The sequence below is a fragment of the Gambusia affinis genome, linkage group LG04 (genome assembly GCF_019740435.1).
Source record: "Gambusia affinis linkage group LG04, SWU_Gaff_1.0, whole genome shotgun sequence".
Classification (NCBI taxonomy): Eukaryota; Metazoa; Chordata; class Actinopteri; order Cyprinodontiformes; family Poeciliidae; genus Gambusia; species Gambusia affinis.
Window position 1 is genome coordinate 6,691,192 of NC_057871.1, and position 19,353 is coordinate 6,710,544.

Consider the following 19,353-nt stretch of genomic DNA (forward strand, 5'->3'; position numbering starts at 1 on the left):
AATGAAACTTGACCTTGCATGTTTCATTTTCAAACAAAAGGCTTTCTGTAAAATTGAAACTTACACTGACGCCATAATATCAGGTGACTTCTAGGCAGACATTCCTTAGGTGACGTAGTTCATCAGACGACCAGTAAGGCGTGTCTTAGATATAAAGAATGGATCGTCCGTTTTTGATCAGATGCTGTTTAATCCCGGTGTATTCACGTCATAACAAATTAGCCTGTGAGGGTAAGCGTCTCTTTCTTTTTAGTGCTAAAAAGAATAAAATAAGTAAAGTCTGATTATTTGTGTCGGCTGATTTTCTGCACGTGTGATCACATGGTTCCGATTCATCGATAATACATATAGATCAATAATCTCTAGAGTGTTTCAGAAAGGCTAGATTTGTGAAGGGCACAGCCAGTGATTGTCCTGACCTGTGGATCTCTGTGGCATCTCCAGAGTTGCCATGGGCTTTTTAGCTGCTTTCATAATTAATTATTTTCTTCCCCACCATAAGTTTAGGGGGACTGCCATGTCTTTGTAGATTTTCTGATATAAACAGTTAAATTTAATAGTGACTGCAAACATTGTTCCAGTTTTGGGTGATGATGTCAAAACTTTTAATTTCCTAAGTCTGGTATGTTGTTCTGTAAACTAAACCTGCTTTTTAGCCTACTTCTCCCCAACTTGGACTGACTTTCCTGCTGTGTATCTTGGTCTTTGTGATGATCACTTCAACAGAAAAGATTTATACCTAGATTAATTGTGTACTGGTACCATCAGGTTTTATTTAGGTGTATCAAAGTAAAGGAACACACACATACATACACATGGCATGTAGTAGTAAAGTCATATTGTCGTTGTTTAAATAAACTTTAAAATTCTTAAAGATATATATTTGCTTTGGTTCTCAGTACAACATGCACATTATACAAAACATTATAGCCTAAGTGAAAAGTCCATTGAAAAGTAAACAGCATACAAATCCATATTTCTCTTTCGTTTTGTCAAAAAATAAATCAATCGCAGAAGCAAACAATGCAAAATGTAAACACTGAAAAATGAATGTTTCCGCCTCCCTCTCCTCCACCTCCAACTTGCGTTCGCACTATATATAAACAGTATTGGCCTGTCGATCACTAATCCGCCTCATTCCCAGTACCCAGATGGTGTTTGCTCCTCAACACTACCACAGTTGCTGTCAGTGACACTGCAAACCATGGCTCTGCTTACGTTATGAGGTGAGCGATTTTTCTCCTGCAATATGCTTATTTAGAGAGTTTTGACAGACACATTAAGAGGGGGTCACCGTGGCAACCGAGTCTAGAATCGGACATAGGGGTTGTAGAGTTTGGACGGAGCATGGTCAATTATAGCAGCTGAGGAGGCGCACAATATCGGACAAGAGTTTTCTTGTTTTTGTGTTTGTATGTCAAATTAGTTTTGTTCTCTGAAATCATGTCTATGATTTATTCCGGAAGCACGTTTTAGGACGTCACAACGCTGTCACTGACACACGGTCACTTTGCAAACTGATCAATGAAGTAAGATACTTCAACTAATTAACAAAAAATAACCTTTAAGCAGTCACAGTTTAGATGAATGTGTCCGATAATGTATGAATGTTGTATTGCTAGTCGATATCTGAAAGCTTCAACAGTTTACAGTGGCTATTACTGTGTGACCAGACCACTGTAGGCTGACGCTACAATACTACACGAACTAATGCATTGTACAAAAACATCACTGACAGGTATGTAGCAACAGACACGTCTTTAATGTTCTAGCTTGCTAACTGTGTTGTTACTGGTAGTAGTCGTTAGTTACCACTTTACCTGTTTGAGCTAACGCTAGCTAGGTGTGCCATATGGTCGAGCTATAAGCATTGATTAGTGTGCTTTTTCACAATTGGATTATCAAACGTCTGTTGCCCTAAGCAGCTATCAAAACATTGGAGTAGTTCGTATACAGCCTGTATTTGTAGTGTCTGTGTCTTCATTTGAAGTTGGAGTTATAGCAGACTGCCATATCACAGTGAGCTATTTGCAATTTATCAATGTCATTGGTAATTTTAATGCACTATTCAGCCGTGTAGTTTATAAAATTTTGTTTGGGATAAGCTACTATAATTTTATTTTAAGTGCATCATATACAGGCTTATTGATATATATTGAGCACAAGATTTTCGTTTTAATGTGTTAGCATTAGCAGAGCAAGATACAGTTTACTTTATCATAATATCTAGTGTTGGATGTTTCTTTTACTCCAACAATTGTACACCGCTGATTAATTAGGAATATATCTCCATTGCTGGATTTTACAGTGTACGTTTTTAAAATAAGTGTTTTTTTTTTTTTTAAAGAAGAACATTGTCCTACATGTGTAATTTGATATACCACAATAGGCTTAAAATTGGAGCTGATCAGCTAGTAAAGACTTTTTCCTATAGTGTTTCAAATGCAATACCAAAACATAAGATATGTGGATTGACCAATACAAGGTGGTACATTAGTATGAAGATAAAGGGAATCAGTTTAGATCTTAAACAAATACAAATCTGGAAAGTGTGGCATGCATTTCTATTTAGACACCGAGGCAATACTTGTAGACAAATTATTGTTGCTATTACAGCTTGCCTATTCTTATTTGCAAAACACAGTTTCATGTTTCTTGCTGCCGCTTTGGAACTGAGACCTTAGCTTACCTAGTCAATTTCTCTCTGACTGCTGAGTAATGGGAATTTTTACCTGCTTCTTCCTTCTGTTGACTGGGCGAGGTTGATGATGAAGGCAGGATTTGGAGCATTAAAGCCCTTTCTGCCTGGTGGTAATTTTTCATGAAAGTTGTGAGCCGGAAACAACAACTTGGCATAAATAAATTGATCAAGTTTTTTGAAAATAAAATCTGGTCATTCCTGTCTGCTTATACCCTCTTCACAAACTGTTTTAGCTTGTTTTATTGTAATTGTATCATATAGAGCAAAAATTTTGTCTCAAGGATATAAAACGTAAGTAGGCTACATAACTTTTTAAAGGAAAATTTTGATTTAAAAAATAAGGAAAGTGGGGGTAAAAAAATAAGAAAAATTGACATAAAGAATATTGATTCTTTATGTCAATTTTTCTTCTGCTACATTATTGCATAATGTAGCAGCAGTACAGGGTATTTTTGAAAGAGAAAACGTTTATTTGATTAAATCCTGGCTTAAAGCTACAAACACTGACCATGACATTTTGTTCTGAATGTAAATGGTTTGCTTTTATAGTAATGCTTTGCTATTTGCTTTAATGTTTATGTATTCATTTCTTTTTTCTTCTCTCACTGTTATTAGAACATGAGATGTATGAACAGGAGCCCCAGGTGAGAGGCTGGACACTAAGAAGTGAAGGGAATTCAAATGGCTGAACTCAACCGTGAGTTCAACCTGCTGTGATACAGAAGCAAAAGAATCAGAAAAACGGTGGAGTACAGCAATGGAGGAAAACCCTGAGAAACCTGCAAAAACTGAACCGAGTCCTACACCCAGCCCAGCACCCAGTCCAGCACCCAGCCGAGCACCCAGCCCACTGCTGGAGAGAATCACTCTTCCTACTGCAAATCATGTTGAGGTAAAAGCTAAAAGAAAAGGGAAAAACTGGAACCCACCCAGCCAACTGAGAATTTTCTTTTGGAAGAACATCTGTTTTCTAATCTATTAGCATGCTCTCATTGATGAAGAACACAATACATGGCTATAATAAGCAGTGCTCTGTTGTAAATATTGCAATCAATCATTTTTACCCAAAGGTAACTGTTAAAAGCATCATATCTCAGCATGTTTACACCATAATCTAGTTTCTAAAGTCCATCTGCTATGTTATTGACACTCTTTTCTTTGTGTCTCGATTCTTCCCTTAAAGCATCTCAACGTGAACCAGTTCCAGGTGGTGGTGCGGCGTTGCTCAACTCCAAACGTAACAGAGGAGACTACCTATTTTATCCCTCGCCACCCTGTGGTGGATGCTGGCACCAACACAGACCCACCAGTGGTCTGTTGCCCGCTGCTTCGCAAGTTTTGCCCATGTCCGCCACGAGGCCTCCTTGCCTCTCTTATTACCAAAGGTAACCACAAGGATTCGCTTGTGTTTGTATTGTTTTTTTTCTTTATGAAATTTTTTAAAATTCATAGATTACATTAACTTACATTTTTACACTTTTATACAGTACACAGTACTGATTTGCAAATGGTTTAGTTGCACACATATTTAGACGTGTATTCAAAATGCACAATTTAAAGCGTTGCAGGTTTTCAGTAGGTTAAGGTATCTAGCAGTGTTTTTTTTATTATTATTATACCTTTCTGTTTTTAAAAAAACTTTAGAGTCCTACTGACAAAAGTGATAAAATGGATAATTTGTCTTTCAGTGAATGTTTGCCTGTTCTTCCCTCTTCAGTTCTTTTGGCAGCTGTACTCTTTGGGGTGGTTGTGTCCATCACAGAGGAAGAATGTCTTCCTGGAGGAAATCTGTTTGGCATCACCATATTATTTCTCTGTGCGTACGTCGGTGGCAAAGCAGTCGCCCTCATCCAGCTGCCTACACTTCCACCATTTCCACCACTCCTTGGTAAGATAAACAAATTATTGTCATTTAGGCATCAATTTCTAACTTCCAACTATACACAGTGCATTTTTTGCACCTCAAAACCTAAATGTGGCTCATATAACAAGATATTTTTTTTCTATAATATTCCTTCAAAATAACTTGTAAATGTAATACTGTGCTTAGAATATGAGCTCTTTACTTGTAATATTTTCTTACATTGATGATAACTCAACATTTTGTGTGGCTGGTTAGCTCAGGAAATCAATTCTCCATAATAGCAGGAGGCTGTATATTAAACCATTACGCACATTGATTCTGAAAAACAATAGAATATTTAATCAAGAAGAGTTTTTGGTTAGCAGCTTTGATTGATTCCAACCCTTTCAAAAAGCTTTATTTTTATTCTGCTTAGTCTTCAGGTTTTTTTTCCCTATTTAGTCACATTCACCTAAATCTGTCCACATGACCTGTTTGGTGTGATAGACAACCCCACATAAAATAAACAGTATTTGGGGTTAAAACGAATCTTCTTTCCTCTTTCCCACCCTTTCTACTGTGCTGCAGGTATGCTGCTGATGGGCTTCCTGCTGAGAAACATCCCAGTTATAACAGATTCGGTGTACATTAACTTCAGATGGTCTGCTTCCCTGAGAAACATTGCTCTGGCTGTCATCCTGGCCAGAGCTGGCCTGGGGTTGGATCCCAAGGTATGACTCATTCTTCTAGAAAAGTTTAGTGTAAAGTTAAATGGAATATGAGTATTTAAAAAAACTAAATGACTATTAATAGTTTAACCTCAAATATTTATACAATGGCATTAATTAAGAACGCAGACTCTACAAAATAGAGGCAGATTCTATTTACATCGGACCAAATCATCAAATCATTGCAGTTATTCTAAGTTCTAAAATTTCCCTGCAATAACAAACAGCAAGTTTGGTTCACAATGATAGCTAATAAAAACTTCATATTTCCTTTGAAACAGTTAAAGTTATTTGATGCTGAAAAACGTGGGCTTTTCAATGCTTTCTGCAAAATAGAAGTCATGCATCATTACAACATGTAAATTTCTCCTCTCAGGCTCTGAGGAAGCTCAAAACCGTGTGTATACGTGTAGCAGCTGGGCCCTGCCTGATCGAAGCCAGTACTGCTGCTCTCATCTCTCATTTCCTCATGGGCTTGCCCTGGGAGTGGGGCTTTATTCTTGGGTAAATGCAACACTTTGCACTCTGTGTTCATATCTTAAAATTTATGGTAATATACAATTTTTTCATTTAAATAGTAAATGATAAAACATACAGCTTCTAATTGAATTCACTTAGAAGGTGTGTCCAAACTTTTGGTCTGTGTATATATATATATATGTATATATATTATTTGCTTTTTTTTTTTTTTTTCTACATTGTGTTGCAAGACAAGAGGAAAGTTGACAGTAAATCTGTCAACTTTCAAAAGTTGCAAGTAAATCTGAAATACAGTGCCTTGCAAAAGTAGTGAGTGCCTTGCATTTACCTCCATTTTTTATCAACTCTGACTAGCTGCCATAGAAGAACATCATTCACTCATCATGATCCTTCAGGGTGATGTACAGTGTTAGTTTTCTGCTGTACACCGTGTTTTTGCATTTGATTGAGTTGTTGTGTCATCTGACTAGAAATCCTGGCTTCAAAAGTGTGCCGTGGGTTTGTGTTCAGCCCCATTTTGTCTGATACCATTAAATAAAATCCAGTTCAACCAATGGAATTATTTAAAATTTGAATTGATTTTCAACCACAAACTTCCTCACACTTTACTGAGAGTTTATTTAGTAGAAAAAGACAAGTATAGATACTTTTTCAAGGCACTGCATTTTAGAATCACTAATAAACTGTTCCTTGCTTGTAAATAAATAGTATTCTCTGCTATTATTAGACCATGTGAAAGTTTCTGGTATTCTACTTTTTAGAGGTTTGTTTGCAGTCATGTTAAAGATCTAAAAACATAACGTGTGACCCGTCTCCTTCAGTTACTGCAAACATCATTCTTTCGTATCCAATTAAGTTGTTTTCATTACCTTCCTGTGCAGAAAAGACAAATCATTAATTTCCCTCACTTTTGCAACAGTAAAATAAATCTATGTTTCCTGCAGCTTTGTTCTGGGCGCTGTGTCTCCGGCCGTGGTGGTGCCCTCAATGCTTCGGCTGCAGAAGGACGGATATGGCGTGGAAAAGGGCATCCCCACCCTGCTGATGGCGGCTGGAAGCTTTGATGACATTCTCGCCATCACAGGGTTCACCACATGCTTGGGCATGGCCTTCGCAGAAGGTACCGTGTGTTTCCAGAGTATAATAATTCAGTCTTGTGCTTTTTGAAACAAAACACCTGCACTGTCTCCAGGGGAGACACAGCTGGAAGGTCAATAATGAGAATCACACTGAGGGAGAAAAGAACATTAATATTGGCTTGTAGTTTATCAGCAGCACAGTAGAGGGCGTAAATGTGCAGATTATTCTGATTAGTAATTAGAAACTTTTAAATTTATGAGGTAAATGCCAATCGGATACCCCAGGATTGATGGTATTTTTATGTATTTCTATGTTATCAATTAAAAATAACTTTTTCTTATATTTATAACAGCCACAATTTATAATTCTCTATGAAGGACTTCATATTGTTTAAATTGTTTATACTTCAATGAAGCATATATAGGCTACATATAAAAAAACCTAACATTTATTTAATGAATCATAATAATTTACTGCTTAATTTGCTTGTAATCTCTTGTGTTCAGGATCCACTCTGTATAATCTCCTGCGAGGCGTCCTGGAGGTTGGAGGAGGGACGGTTGCTGGGATGCTCCTTGGCTTCCTTATTCAGTACTTTCCAAGTGTTGACCAGGTATGCAATCATATGCTGCTTTGCCTTTCTTAAAGGGATAGTGAGGATTTCTACTGTGTAGGACTGTGGCAGATCCAGACGTTGACATCAGATAAAATGTAAGTTTTAGGTGTGCTATGTTTAGGAGCTTGCCCTGGCCTTAAGGTCAGCCAGTTAGTGGACAGACATGATGGACAGATTAAAATACATTTTAAAATGTACCTAGAGTTTAACTTATTAGCTGTGCAGGTTCCCATCAGGATGGTGCTTCGATTTGATGTTGAGGAAAATTATGTGTTTTTTTTCAACAAATAAAGATTCATACTGAACAAAGACTCAATAAAATTTTTCCAAAACATAAAGTAATAGAACGTCGCTTAAAAATCTTGAACTATCCCTTTAATTTTTTCAAATAATCCTTGCACAACATTCTGTGTGAAGAGTCAACAAAAACTCAGTAAACTAAACCTTCTGCACTCCATAATTGCCTTAGTGGCTCTTAATGTATAATATTATAATGATTAGGCTGTAATATTCATATTGCTTAATGCTTCTGAATTTTAAAAAACCTGGTCCATGTGATTACATTCAACTAATTAAGAACGAGTAAATCTTACCTACTACTCTGACCTCTCATGTGATAAATTAAGCTTTCCATGTTGCTTGCTTCGATTTCTTTAGTCTGTTTCTTAATCCGTTATGTTCTCTTGTAGAAACACCTGGTGATGAAGCGCTCCTTCTTGGTGCTGGGTCTGTCTGTCTTTGCTGTGTTCGGCAGCAACGTGGCAGGGTTTCCAGGTTCGGGGGGCCTTTGCACCCTGGTGTTATCTTTTCTGGCTGGACTTGGCTGGGGGGAAGAAAAGGTAATAGAACATGGAAGCCATAGTCATGCACCAATCCTTCTTTTCCACTCTTAGTTTGATGCAATCCAGATTTTGAAGAGTATGTTACCACAGCAGGAGTGTGTAGTTTTACATGTACAAGTTATTACACTTTTTTTTTGCTCTGTGCTAAACATGCTATTTTCTGTCTTCTGTTTGTCAAAAAGGGCCGTGTGGAGGAAGTGATTAGTTGGGCGTGGGACGTTTTTCAGCCTCTGCTGTTTGGACTGATAGGAGCTGAGATTCGAGTCAATGAGCTGGAGGGACTTGCAGTTGGTGAGATGGATGCCCAAAGTCTTCAAAATAACAGTGTCATCATTGTGAAAAATTCAAATGTGACTGTATGGATGTATGTAAATATATTTGCATGTCCAAACAAGACATCACAGATGTGAGCACTCTCACCTGTCCTGCAAGTACTAAAATCATTTCATGTGTTTATCTTGCTGTCATTTACCTCCAGCTAGTCTCTTTACACCTTCCATAAAATGTGTCTGGTTCTTGCAAACTAAATAGAAAACATTGAACAGTGTCTTAGAAAATGTCTATATTATCTGAACTTTTTTGCATTTTGTGAAATTACAACCACAAACTTCAGTGTGTTTTGTTGAATTTTATATAATGACGTACACAAAGTATTAGATAATGGTAAAGTGGAAGAAGGAATATATAAATATGCCTTATAAGGAGCTTTTATTCTGATAGCATTAAAAAATCAATTGCATTAAATGAATGCCTTTGTTAAAATTAAATCTCTGTATTAAATTAGCTGCCCTATCAACACCTGAGAGGTTTGTTAAAATGCATTAGTGAGCAAACAGTATTACAAAGAGAAAAGAATGACTCTAGCTTAGTTCATACCTCTATTTGTACCCATTTAATCTATCTTATGCCCAATTGTATCTCAGTTTATGCATCTTGCTAGAAAATTATTTAAAGATTGTTTATGGAGAGAATACAGAATGACTGTAAACCAAGTAGGACATTGTCCAACTAAACCAACAAGACAAGCAAAGCTTTAGTTACAGAAGCAACCAATAAGCCTTTTCTGGAGGAGGTGGAAAAAATCATCAGATTTCTGTTCAAAGGAGACCTCCACAAATCTCACTTTTCCTGTGAAATGGTTAAAGAAGACAATGTTGAAATAATGTCAGAGGACACAGGGGGCAATCTAAGGGAGGTGCTCTGGTCAAATTAGAAATTCAGAATTTTAGCCTACCCACAAAATGCTGTGGCAGAGAGGAACACTGCAGATCATACTGAACAATGGTAAAATCTATTCCTTGGGGAACCAGGAAGGTGATTGGAGTTGATGGGAAAGTGACTGGAGCAAAATAAAGGTCAATTCTTGAAGAAAACGTCCATGAAACTGCAAAGCACCTGAGACCAGGGAGGAAGCAGGACAATCCTAAACATACATCCAGAGCTACAATGTAAGGATGTACCTCAGAGTATTGTGTTAGACTGGCCCAGTCAAAGTACAGACTTAAATTGAATTGCCCAGGTGATTTCGACATACCCCTGAAGACTTGAAACGGAATGTCGACTAAAGTGGCTTTTTGGATTTTTTGTTGTGAAAAGAAAAAAAAAATAGGAAAGGCATGACTCAATCACTGATGCCTTGAATCCCAATGAAATACACTAAAGTCTACAGTAACAATATGACAAAGTATGAAAAAGATTAAAGCAGAAAGAAAAACTTCAGCTTAATCAAACCTAAAGTATGCATTCTTCAGTAGAAGTGTCAGTGTTGTGCTGTGCCTTTGTAACTCTTGTTTATGTCCTCACAGGTCTGGGTATATCCTCCATGCTCATTGCTGTGGTGGTTAGAGTACTGTTCACTTTTGTGTGCGTGTTACATGCGGGCTTCAACTTAAAAGAAAAAGTGTTCATAGCTCTTGCATGGATGCCCAAAGCAACAGTGCAGGTGAGTCAGTGCAGGGAAATGTCAGTCAACTTTTCTTTAGAAACCTTTTTTCTTGTGTGCTTCTGCAGGCGTCATAGAAAAACTAATTAAAAGTACATGCACTGACATGTTTACATTTTAATTGTTACTTAATGACAGTAAAAGCTATAAGCGAGTAAAGGGACGAATCACAGCTTGTCTTTTGATCTTCCTCAGGCAGCAATAGGCTCCACGGCTTTAGACATGGCCAGAGCAAAGGCTAACAAGGAGCAGATAAAGTACGGCATGGATGTGCTGACTGTGGCCGTGCTCTCCATCCTTCTTACGGCCCCGATTGGGGCTTTGATTATTGGGATCTTGGGGCCTCGCCTGCTGCAGAGGCCGAAGACCCTCACCTGTGGTGAGCGAATCAAACCCAATTTATCAGCATTTTTCTTAGGTGGGTAAAATCTGTTATCTGAAAATTCAGCTCAACTCGACAACCCTGTGTGACCCAGTTTCCCATAGCTACCTTCCAGTGGTGAATACAAGTCCTCTGCTTTCCATATTTCAGCATTGTGATATCTTTGGAGGAATTTGCATATCATTAGATCCCAGGTAGTTTTCAATGTTTAGTATAACACAAGTGTAATATTGAAAAGGCAGTAGCTTAAAAATGCGTCTTTTAGTTACGCTTGTCTTTCCCTTTTCTACTTTTTTCTGATGAAAAATGTCAGCATCATCCAGGCACTACTTATAAAATCCCCAACATCTCCCCCACCTTTTTCATCCCCTAGGCACCGCGGCAGGAAGTGAAGATGACACCGAAACTCCTGTCACCTTCGAGAGTACACTCTGACATCTAAGTGATCCAAGAGAGACCTTGAATGTCAGTTGTTTCAGCTGCTCTTTAGCCACTGAGTGGCTCTCTTGTTGCTCAACTCTTTGTTGGAATCAGCCTGTATTTATAGCAGCAGGTGGTTTCCAGGCACTGAGCTCCAAACACATTTCCTTTGCCCTGCTGTGTGCATTCATGCTCTATGAACTTTACACCAGAGCTGCTTTAGTGTCGCGCTTGAACTGAACATTTATTTAGATATTCTGTAATTAGCATGAGGCAATTAAACAGTTTACATTTTTGTAAATTGGTATTGTTTTTGTCACATTCAAAGTATCCAGTGGTTCTATTTCCTGCTTCCAGTAAACGGTACTTAAACTGAAATGGTAGTGCTAAACATAAGGATGTGTGTTTTACAAAGTGGTGAGATGGTGTGTGATTGAATGGATTTTTAGAGGAAGCTATCCAGAATCCATTTTTAAATCTTTTTATTCTAATGCTGTATGTTTGTACTGTTTTTTTATGTTTGTCATTAGTGTTTGTGGTTAATTTTTTATTTAATTTACAACTCAGGAAATCTTGATGTCCCACTTTATTTAGATGTATACAGAATGCTCCTTAAATTCTGACAGAATCAACCTCATGCAATGTGGTATAAAATCCCACATCAACTTTGGGAGTTTTTCTGAACTTTAATGTGATTGTTTATTTTTAGAGATTATGAACAAATTTTATATGACTGTTAAGTGTTAGTTTGTTTTTTTACTACACAAATACGGCAGTGTGTTGTTTTTAAATTTAATTTTTTATTATGTAAATGAAAAGATTACAAATGAAGACGCTAGTAAAAACGCTCTTAAAACCTTCCCTATTATTGCTGAGAATTTTCAACTATGTTGAAATGTCCAACAGTTTCTTGTCAAAGTCCCACCCAAAGGGCTTAGGGAAGAATTACTTTATGTATTACTTTACCAGCTGTTTTTGGAGAGGCAGAACAGGTTGGGAATAAAACCAAAATAAGTTATCCTGACTTCTAATTTGGAAATGCAACCAATACATTGCTCCCCAATGCAATGTTGCAAGAGCCAGAATGTTGATGCAAACTAGTTATAACAAAAAGCTGAGTCTTTATTGCCCATTATACCAACTTGCAACTTGACAAGTTAACAAGATGATTCCTTTCTATTTATTCCATTACCAAAACACATAATGCTTTAATTTTCAGAAAATGTGGGAAATACCCTGTAAATCTAAACTTCTGACTGGTGGTGAACATCAAACCCATGAAGCACATACTCTTTGTATTTTATTCAAACTTCCAGAGCAGCCTAAGCTGATTATTATTACTGTTTCAGAACAGATGCTTAATGCAATTTTATAATGAAATTAAATAAAAGACAAGGACATGATAAACTGAGTTAAAAGGGATATTCACTTAAACTTTCAGCTTAAGTTACATGAAGATTTTCAAAGTATTGAAAAAGAAGGTGAGGTTCTGCTAACTTAAGCAACTGAATTATTCATGACCAGTTCTATTAACATTTAGTATGAACTTAGTCTAGCAAACATTAATATACATGAAGTTATTCAGAAATAGAGAACAAAGAACTAACTGTGAAAACCAACGTCAAGTGTGAAAATATTTTTTGCTTCATAATACAGGAAGTGTTCTGCCAAGAAGCCAAATGCAGTGAATACAGCAACTCAAACAGAAAAGTGTTGTTGCAGTTCTGAGACCTCAACAGTATAGTGGTTTGAAATGTTTCAACACAACAGGACTTATAGCAATAAATGTCTATGAACAAAACATCAAGAATCTACAGTAAGTATCCCATACATTATGAATACATACACACATGTTGATCTATCAGAAAATATATTACTCCTCTAAAGCGTTGTGGTAAAAACAATTTGGCACTCAAGCTGGCAAATGGTCTAGAACGGCGGTTTTCAAAGTGTGAGGCGCGCCTCCCCTGGGGGGCGCCAAAGCACTTTAGGGGAGGCGCGGTGCGAGGGAAAAAATAAACCGGAAAAGCTATCTGCTTGCTGTCTACTGATGTGAGAGAAACGTCTTTTACGCACACGATCAACTCTGTGGATTTAGGAAAAAGTTGGTACTGTGGGTGCCATTGGGAAATGTTTCCCACCTTAGAGGATGTTTTGGCCAGTGATGTCAGTAACGTTACTGACGTCAGACCACTTTTTTCAGTAACGAGTAATCTAACGCGTTGCTATTTCAAATCCAGTAGTTAGACTACAGTTACTTATCAAAATCATTTTTGCGTTACTGTGCGTTACTGTCTTCTTTTGTTATTTAATCGTATTTCCTCTACGCGTCTTGTCGAGTGACCGACGACGTCTCTGTGCGACAGAAATGTAAACAATGGAGGGAGATGCGCATTTTGTTGGTGGAAAAACTGGAACTAGTTTGAGTTTCTGTCGACAAGTCCGATTATTATAAGCGGCTTTGGGCTTTTTTTGTTTTTTTAAAGTCGCTTGAAAATTTTACGAGTTGCTGGTTGCGCCTTTTTGGGCTCGTTTTTGAACGTGAAGTTACTCATTTGGGGTTGGAAATAAGCAGAGACTCAATAAATCCCAGAATTTGTCCGTCATTAAGGTAGTTTTAGTCAGTCTCTCCTTGTTCATCATTTTCCGGATGATCCGTCCCGCTGTATCTTTGTTAATGTCAAGTTAATGTATTACCTCTGAAAGACGTCGTGCTTCACGTTGCGCTTCAGAAAACTGCAAACATCGAGACCAATATGAACAGCGCAATAAACGTGAAAACAGCCACGAATAAACGTGTCCGTAGTTATAATGGCAAGTTAGCACCGTTATAATTATTAATATTACGGTAAGTGTCACAAATCTGTGCAACCATCTGAGCTGTGGAGCTGCAGGAGGAGCTCTGTGCGTTGCGCTGACACCAAACGCAGGGTCGTAACGCAGAATCTGGAGGCTGGGGGGAGAGAGGGCTTTAAAATCCTTCTTAGAGTTTTCCATACAACAGTGAACCACACAAATTACCCACGTTTTTTGTTTTTTGTACAATCTCCTCTTCAGTTCAACCTTATCAGTGGAGACACATTGTTGATGTTGCCGCTATTACAATTAAGTATTAGCAAAGATCAATGTGATTTTCACAGGAGGCGGAGCGTTGTTGTTAGCAGCTGCTGAAAGTAACTAAAAAGTTACTTTTAATGTAACTTAGTTACTTTCCAAATCAAGTAGTCAGTAATATAACTAAGTTACTTTTTCAAGGAGTAATCAGTTGTCCAATTATAGTTACTTTTTCAAAGTAACTATGCCATCACTGGTTTTGGCCAGAGTGGGGCTGAAGGTGGGAGTTTTTGCAACTGAACTGTGACATGGAGCTCATGTCACAGTTCGGGGGTTGTGGGGGGGGCGCAGCAGGCATTGTGCTCCTTGGAGGGGGGCTCACCCTTTCATACTTTGAAAACCCCTGGTCTAGAAACAACTAAATGAAGGCATACAAGGCAAAATGTTACATGCAAGTTGGACTAATAGATTGGGTATTTCATTTAAACAACCATTATACTGAGTGGAACAAACACCAGCCCTGAAGCTCCAGGTCACATTATAAGAAGATTTCATAAAGTTAACGCTTTGGGTTGTTCCATTAAAGTGGTCCCAGTGAAACTGAATTTAATCCCGACATATAGAGTCAAACACTTTTTAAAGTCATATATAAACAATTATGTATGTAAATTAGAAAACCAATGAGAGCTTAACTAAAAAATAAAAAATAAAAACCACACAAAACTACCCCAACTAGAAAAATTCAATGGACTGCATTTTATGAGGAAAACAAAATACCAGGAAAGGATGAAGCACAGACTAGTCAGACATAGACTTCTTTCTGTGGTCAATTATAGTATCTTCTTTTTGAGGATGAGAGGTCCCACGTTGTCCCCGGTCAGTTCGTTGTGCTTTAAGTGTGACTTATCACAAACAGGAAACTAAAAACAGGAAATAACATTTATTTAGCAAATCAGAAAGTTGCATATGGCAGGATAATAGCTTTTTAACTTTCATCACTTCAGAATGCACAACAAAACACAGGCTCACTTGTCACTGCAGGTTAGCTTTTATAGGATTCTACGGTCAAAGCCAAGAAGTCAACTCACAGTTTTGGAGCGCCAGCATCGACAGTAACACACATTTGCACTGTTCAAGTCCTCAATGTCTATCTCATTGACCACTTTGGGGTTCTCTTTCTGGATCTTCAAGTTGATCAGGCTATCTCTCTGCTTTTTTTTCTTAGGCAGGAACGGACGAATGGTCAGGTAGCCCAGCAGGGCCAAAATGCCAAGGAGGGGCAGCAACCGGAGCCACTCAGACACTGTGGACACATAAGAAACTGACTTCAGCATTCAGGCTGGAACACAACTGGAATGCATACTAAAGCCAATTTTTATGCCTCTTTGTGTACCTTAAACAGAGCTGTAAAAAAGTATCTATCCCTTGAGATTGCCTTTTTTTTTTTTTTAAATCAAATGGCTCAGATCATCTTGCAAATATTAATGGAGACTCATATAAACCAGCCTTACCCAATAAACAATTCAGCCCCCCTCAATAACAGGTTGTGCCACTTTTAGGGGCAACAACTACAATCATTTGTGAGTCTTTACGTTTCTGTGTAGGATATTGGTTCAGTCTCTATGCAGAATTATTTTTAACTTAACCACATTTAAGTATGAACAGATTGTTTAAGATAATGCAAAGGCCTTCTATCAAGTTAAAGTGGCCTAGTCAGACTCCGCAAAACCTCCCTTCTGTATTTTGTTTTACCACTGACGCATAATTGTGCAAATTACATCCCTGTCCTGCTAAGTGCTTGAGTCATGATGAACTGATGGCTGGATAATCTCCTGGAGAGCTTAAAAAAGGTCAGTATGATAGTCCATCCTTCCATTTTCTGTACAGTCTTGTCCCTAACAGGGTTGGGAGAGGTGCTGGTGCCTATGTCCAGCGAATGTTTCGGGCGAGAGGCGGGTTCACCCTGGACAGGTCACCAGAGTCTGTCATGGGGCCAGTATGATAGTCTTTTTCTGAAAAGCTCTGTTCAAAAACTTTCCAATATTTCTTCACTGGTTTTTGCCCATTGAGTATCATAAAGACTTTTTTTGACAAGTATGAGCTTTGGTTTTCTTTTGTTCATTTTGGTCGGCAGTGATTTAAAATGGCTTGTATTTGCATCGCACTTTATCTAGTATATAAGACCCCAAAGCATTTACACTGCAATCACTCACACACCCATTCACATGCTGCTGAGCTACTAGTCTAATACATCTGGAAAAAACTTTAATATTGCATAAATGTGCAATATTTCTTGCCAGTTATCTTCAAAAGTGAAACTAAATATTATCTAGAATCTTCACATATAATGATATATTCCAAATCTTTTTTTTTTTTTAAATACATTACTTTGAAAAAGGTCGATATTGCTAAACTCATGGTGTCACACCCTAATCAGCTAATTAACTCAAAACTCCTGGAAAGGTTTCCTAAGCCTTTGAACAGTCTCCTTCTCTCTCCAGGTCAGTAATCTACACAATCAGAGAGAAGATTGCTAACTCGACCGATGTCTAGAAAACAGTCCTGGACATTCTTCACAACCAAGAGAGGCCACAAAAGGTCCATGGTGAAGAAGCTGGTTGTTCAGAGTTCTGTATCCAAGCATATTAACAGAAAGTTGAGTGGAAGAAGAAGTGTGGCAGGAAATGGCGCACTAGCAAAACCCCAGCCTTGAAAGGATTGTTAAGCAAAATTGATTCCAGAAGAGACAAATACTAAACATGGGTTAGAGATGCTGCATTCCCCGTGTCAAGGCACTCCTTAATCAGAGACAATGTTAGAGACATCTTCCATGGGTTAAGGAGAAAAAAAACTGGACTGCTGCACAATTCCAGAGTACAGTTAGGCAATTTAGCTGAAAACTTATCACAATAAGCATTTCATACAGGTCAAATTCAATAATTACGGATTAGTTGTTTGTTATAAATATCTGAAACACTGCCAAACTGGTGACATTGTCTATTTTGAAGCAGTTATGAGGCACAAAACCTGGGATGTCCAAGTATTTTCTATTGACATTGATCTTTTGTCTAACGTGATATACATTGATATCGATTCATTGCCCAGGCCTAGTTCAGAGTCCTGTATTTAGGTAAATTATGTAATTTCTGCATTTAATTTGGAAAGCAAGATCCTAGAGGATGAAGGAAGAGGCCCAGAATCTATCCGCACTGCTTGAAGTCCAGTGGTGCTGGTAGTGGTGCTGGTGCCTATCTCCAGCTAACGTTCCCGGCGAGAGGCGGGGTACACCCAGGACAGGTTGCCAGTCTGTCGCAGGGCACCTATAAGTCATAATCATTAAAACTGCAAAAAATTTAAAATAAAGGCTTGAAATATTTTACATTATTTGTAATTATTCTCTATAAAATAGCTGTTTCGCTTTCTGAGATAGCTAGCAAGAAATATTGCACTTTATGGAGTATCCTAACTCATTCACCCTTTCATGCACACATTCAAACACTGATGGCTTTATTGCAGCCATAGCTGCCCAGTGGCAGTCTGACAGAAATTCTTCCAAGAAATTGTGAACGCTGACCTTGACTGAAGCAAAGGAGGTCTGCAGTGTTTCAGACGTCATTCTGGGATCTATTGTAATCTCTTGGATGAGTCGTCAAAAAGCACTTGGAGGAGTTTGGGTAGGCCAGCCACTTCTGGGAAGGTTCACCACAGTTACGTCAGAATAATGACTCTTAGTGTGGCTCACTGAGTGGTTTTATAACCTTCTCCTAAGGGATACATATCAATGACTTTGTTTCTCATCTGTTCTGGAATTTATTTAGATAAATAAGTTCTATTTAAGAAGAAATTACCCGTTTTCTTCTCTGAAAATGTGTCAATTTCAAAGAAGAAGAATAGGCCAATACTTTTTTAACTAACACTTTGCTTAGCTAAACTTTTTCCCCTTAATGATAAAATCAGCATTTAAAATTAGATGTTTGTATTTACACAAGTAATGTCTGTCTGACATTAAAACTTGCTCGATCTGAAACATTTGAGCCCGTACCCGTGCATAACTAATACATTATGCACAGGTATATCTGCAAAAAAGATGCTTCTACAGGTTCTATTACAGCTTTGAAATTCGAGGCAGAGAGAGGGGGATATGATGTGTTGGCATGCAAACAGAGGCTATTTCAAGATTTTCTTTAACCAATCCATCTATGTGACACATTAAAGTATTAAGTTTCAGCTTATATGGATCTTAGGTAGAATCTTAACAAGAATCAAGGTAAAAAGTTATGCACAATAGCTTAAACAAGGAATTATTGAAATATGCATTGTAGTAATTAAATGGGTTAGCAGTCAGTCAAATGGAAATGAGATACGAATTTACAAGATGAATTCCTAAAATTATAGTCAAGTCTTTTCTTCATTTTATAATGCATAACAGAACACCTTGCGAGCCTGCTCTGTCATCATGTTCTTACAGGATATCAAATCTATTCCTTATAATGACTCCAAAAACAACTACTGCTAGCCAAAAGTGAAATGTAAACCAAAAGATCCAAAACGGGGCAGCAGAGTCTCTACGTTGCAGATCATCTGTTAGTTTTTCATCGTTACCCACAGAAACTGCCTTTAAGAACCTCAGCCCTGAGATGAAGTTATGTAACTCGTGAGATAAACTACATTATGCACTACTCTTTCTGCATTTCTCTAAGCGCTGTTTAGGGCTTCACATTATTGGACACAGCGTAAGCAATGTGCTGGTAAAGTTGTGATGCCCGTGCAGGCTACTGATCAGAGCTGAGTGCTAAGTGTGAACTGTCCCCGAACAATTCACGAGTTCATCCTCACGTTACAGCCACCGCGGCTGCAATAAGTTACCTGTTAACCTCGCGAAACCTCCAACCGTCTCCGGCAGCGGCAGCTTCTTCAGGTAGGCCGGAAGCTGCACTTTTATTATCTTTGAAATTGTTTCTAAAACCATCGTGAGTAGCTCGGCAGGGCCGGGTTTTGAGTTTGACTTGGGCAGTTCCTGGGGATCGTTTGTGTTACTGCGCTGTTTTCTGAGCGCAGCTCGACGCCGGTACGTAAACTTAAGTCATCACAACAAGAGAACGAACAAAACTGGGCGTAAATGGGTTCAGAAATTTGCGTAGAGGTGACACGTGATCTTAGTGGACGGCCAATTAGCGTCAGAGGAGTTGGTGGCTCGTGATTGGGCAAGTTGAATTGAGCAAAAAGAGGAAGGGCAGGTTGAAAAGAATTTTTTACATGAGAACA

At 38.1% G+C, this 19,353-nt stretch overlaps 2 protein-coding genes across 12 annotated transcripts; one reads left to right on the top strand and one right to left on the bottom strand.

Moving 5' to 3' along the window:
• Positions 1-1,075: 1,075 nt before the first annotated feature.
• Positions 1,076-12,961, top strand: si:dkey-162b23.4 (sodium/hydrogen exchanger 9B2). Of its 11 annotated transcripts, none has more exons than XM_044114943.1 (15): positions 1,323-1,529; positions 1,623-1,738; positions 3,317-3,593; positions 3,885-4,086; positions 4,419-4,589; positions 5,133-5,275; positions 5,649-5,776; positions 6,697-6,872; positions 7,339-7,445; positions 8,138-8,287; positions 8,473-8,581; positions 10,096-10,232; positions 10,428-10,611; positions 10,709-10,808; positions 10,988-12,961. In XM_044114943.1, the coding sequence occupies exons 3-15, from the start codon at positions 3,459-3,461 to the stop codon at positions 11,004-11,006; spliced, it is 1,761 nt and encodes a 586-aa protein (XP_043970878.1). In that variant the 5' UTR covers positions 1,323-1,529; positions 1,623-1,738; positions 3,317-3,458; the 3' UTR covers positions 11,007-12,961. The 11 variants fall into 11 exon arrangements, with proteins under 11 accessions (XP_043970881.1, XP_043970885.1, XP_043970878.1 ...); XM_044114944.1 differs by having other exon boundaries at positions 1,646-1,738; XM_044114945.1 differs by having other exon boundaries at positions 1,674-1,738.
• Positions 12,962-14,489: 1,528 nt separating this feature from the next.
• On the bottom strand, positions 14,490-19,178 carry cisd2 (CDGSH iron sulfur domain 2). Its single transcript, XM_044114955.1, has 3 exons — positions 18,955-19,178; positions 15,177-15,391; positions 14,490-15,008 (listed from the first exon to the last, which is right to left on the bottom strand). The coding sequence occupies exons 1-3, from the start codon at positions 19,055-19,057 to the stop codon at positions 14,919-14,921; spliced, it is 408 nt and encodes a 135-aa protein (XP_043970890.1). The 5' UTR covers positions 19,058-19,178; the 3' UTR covers positions 14,490-14,918.
• Positions 19,179-19,353: the final 175 nt, after the last annotated feature.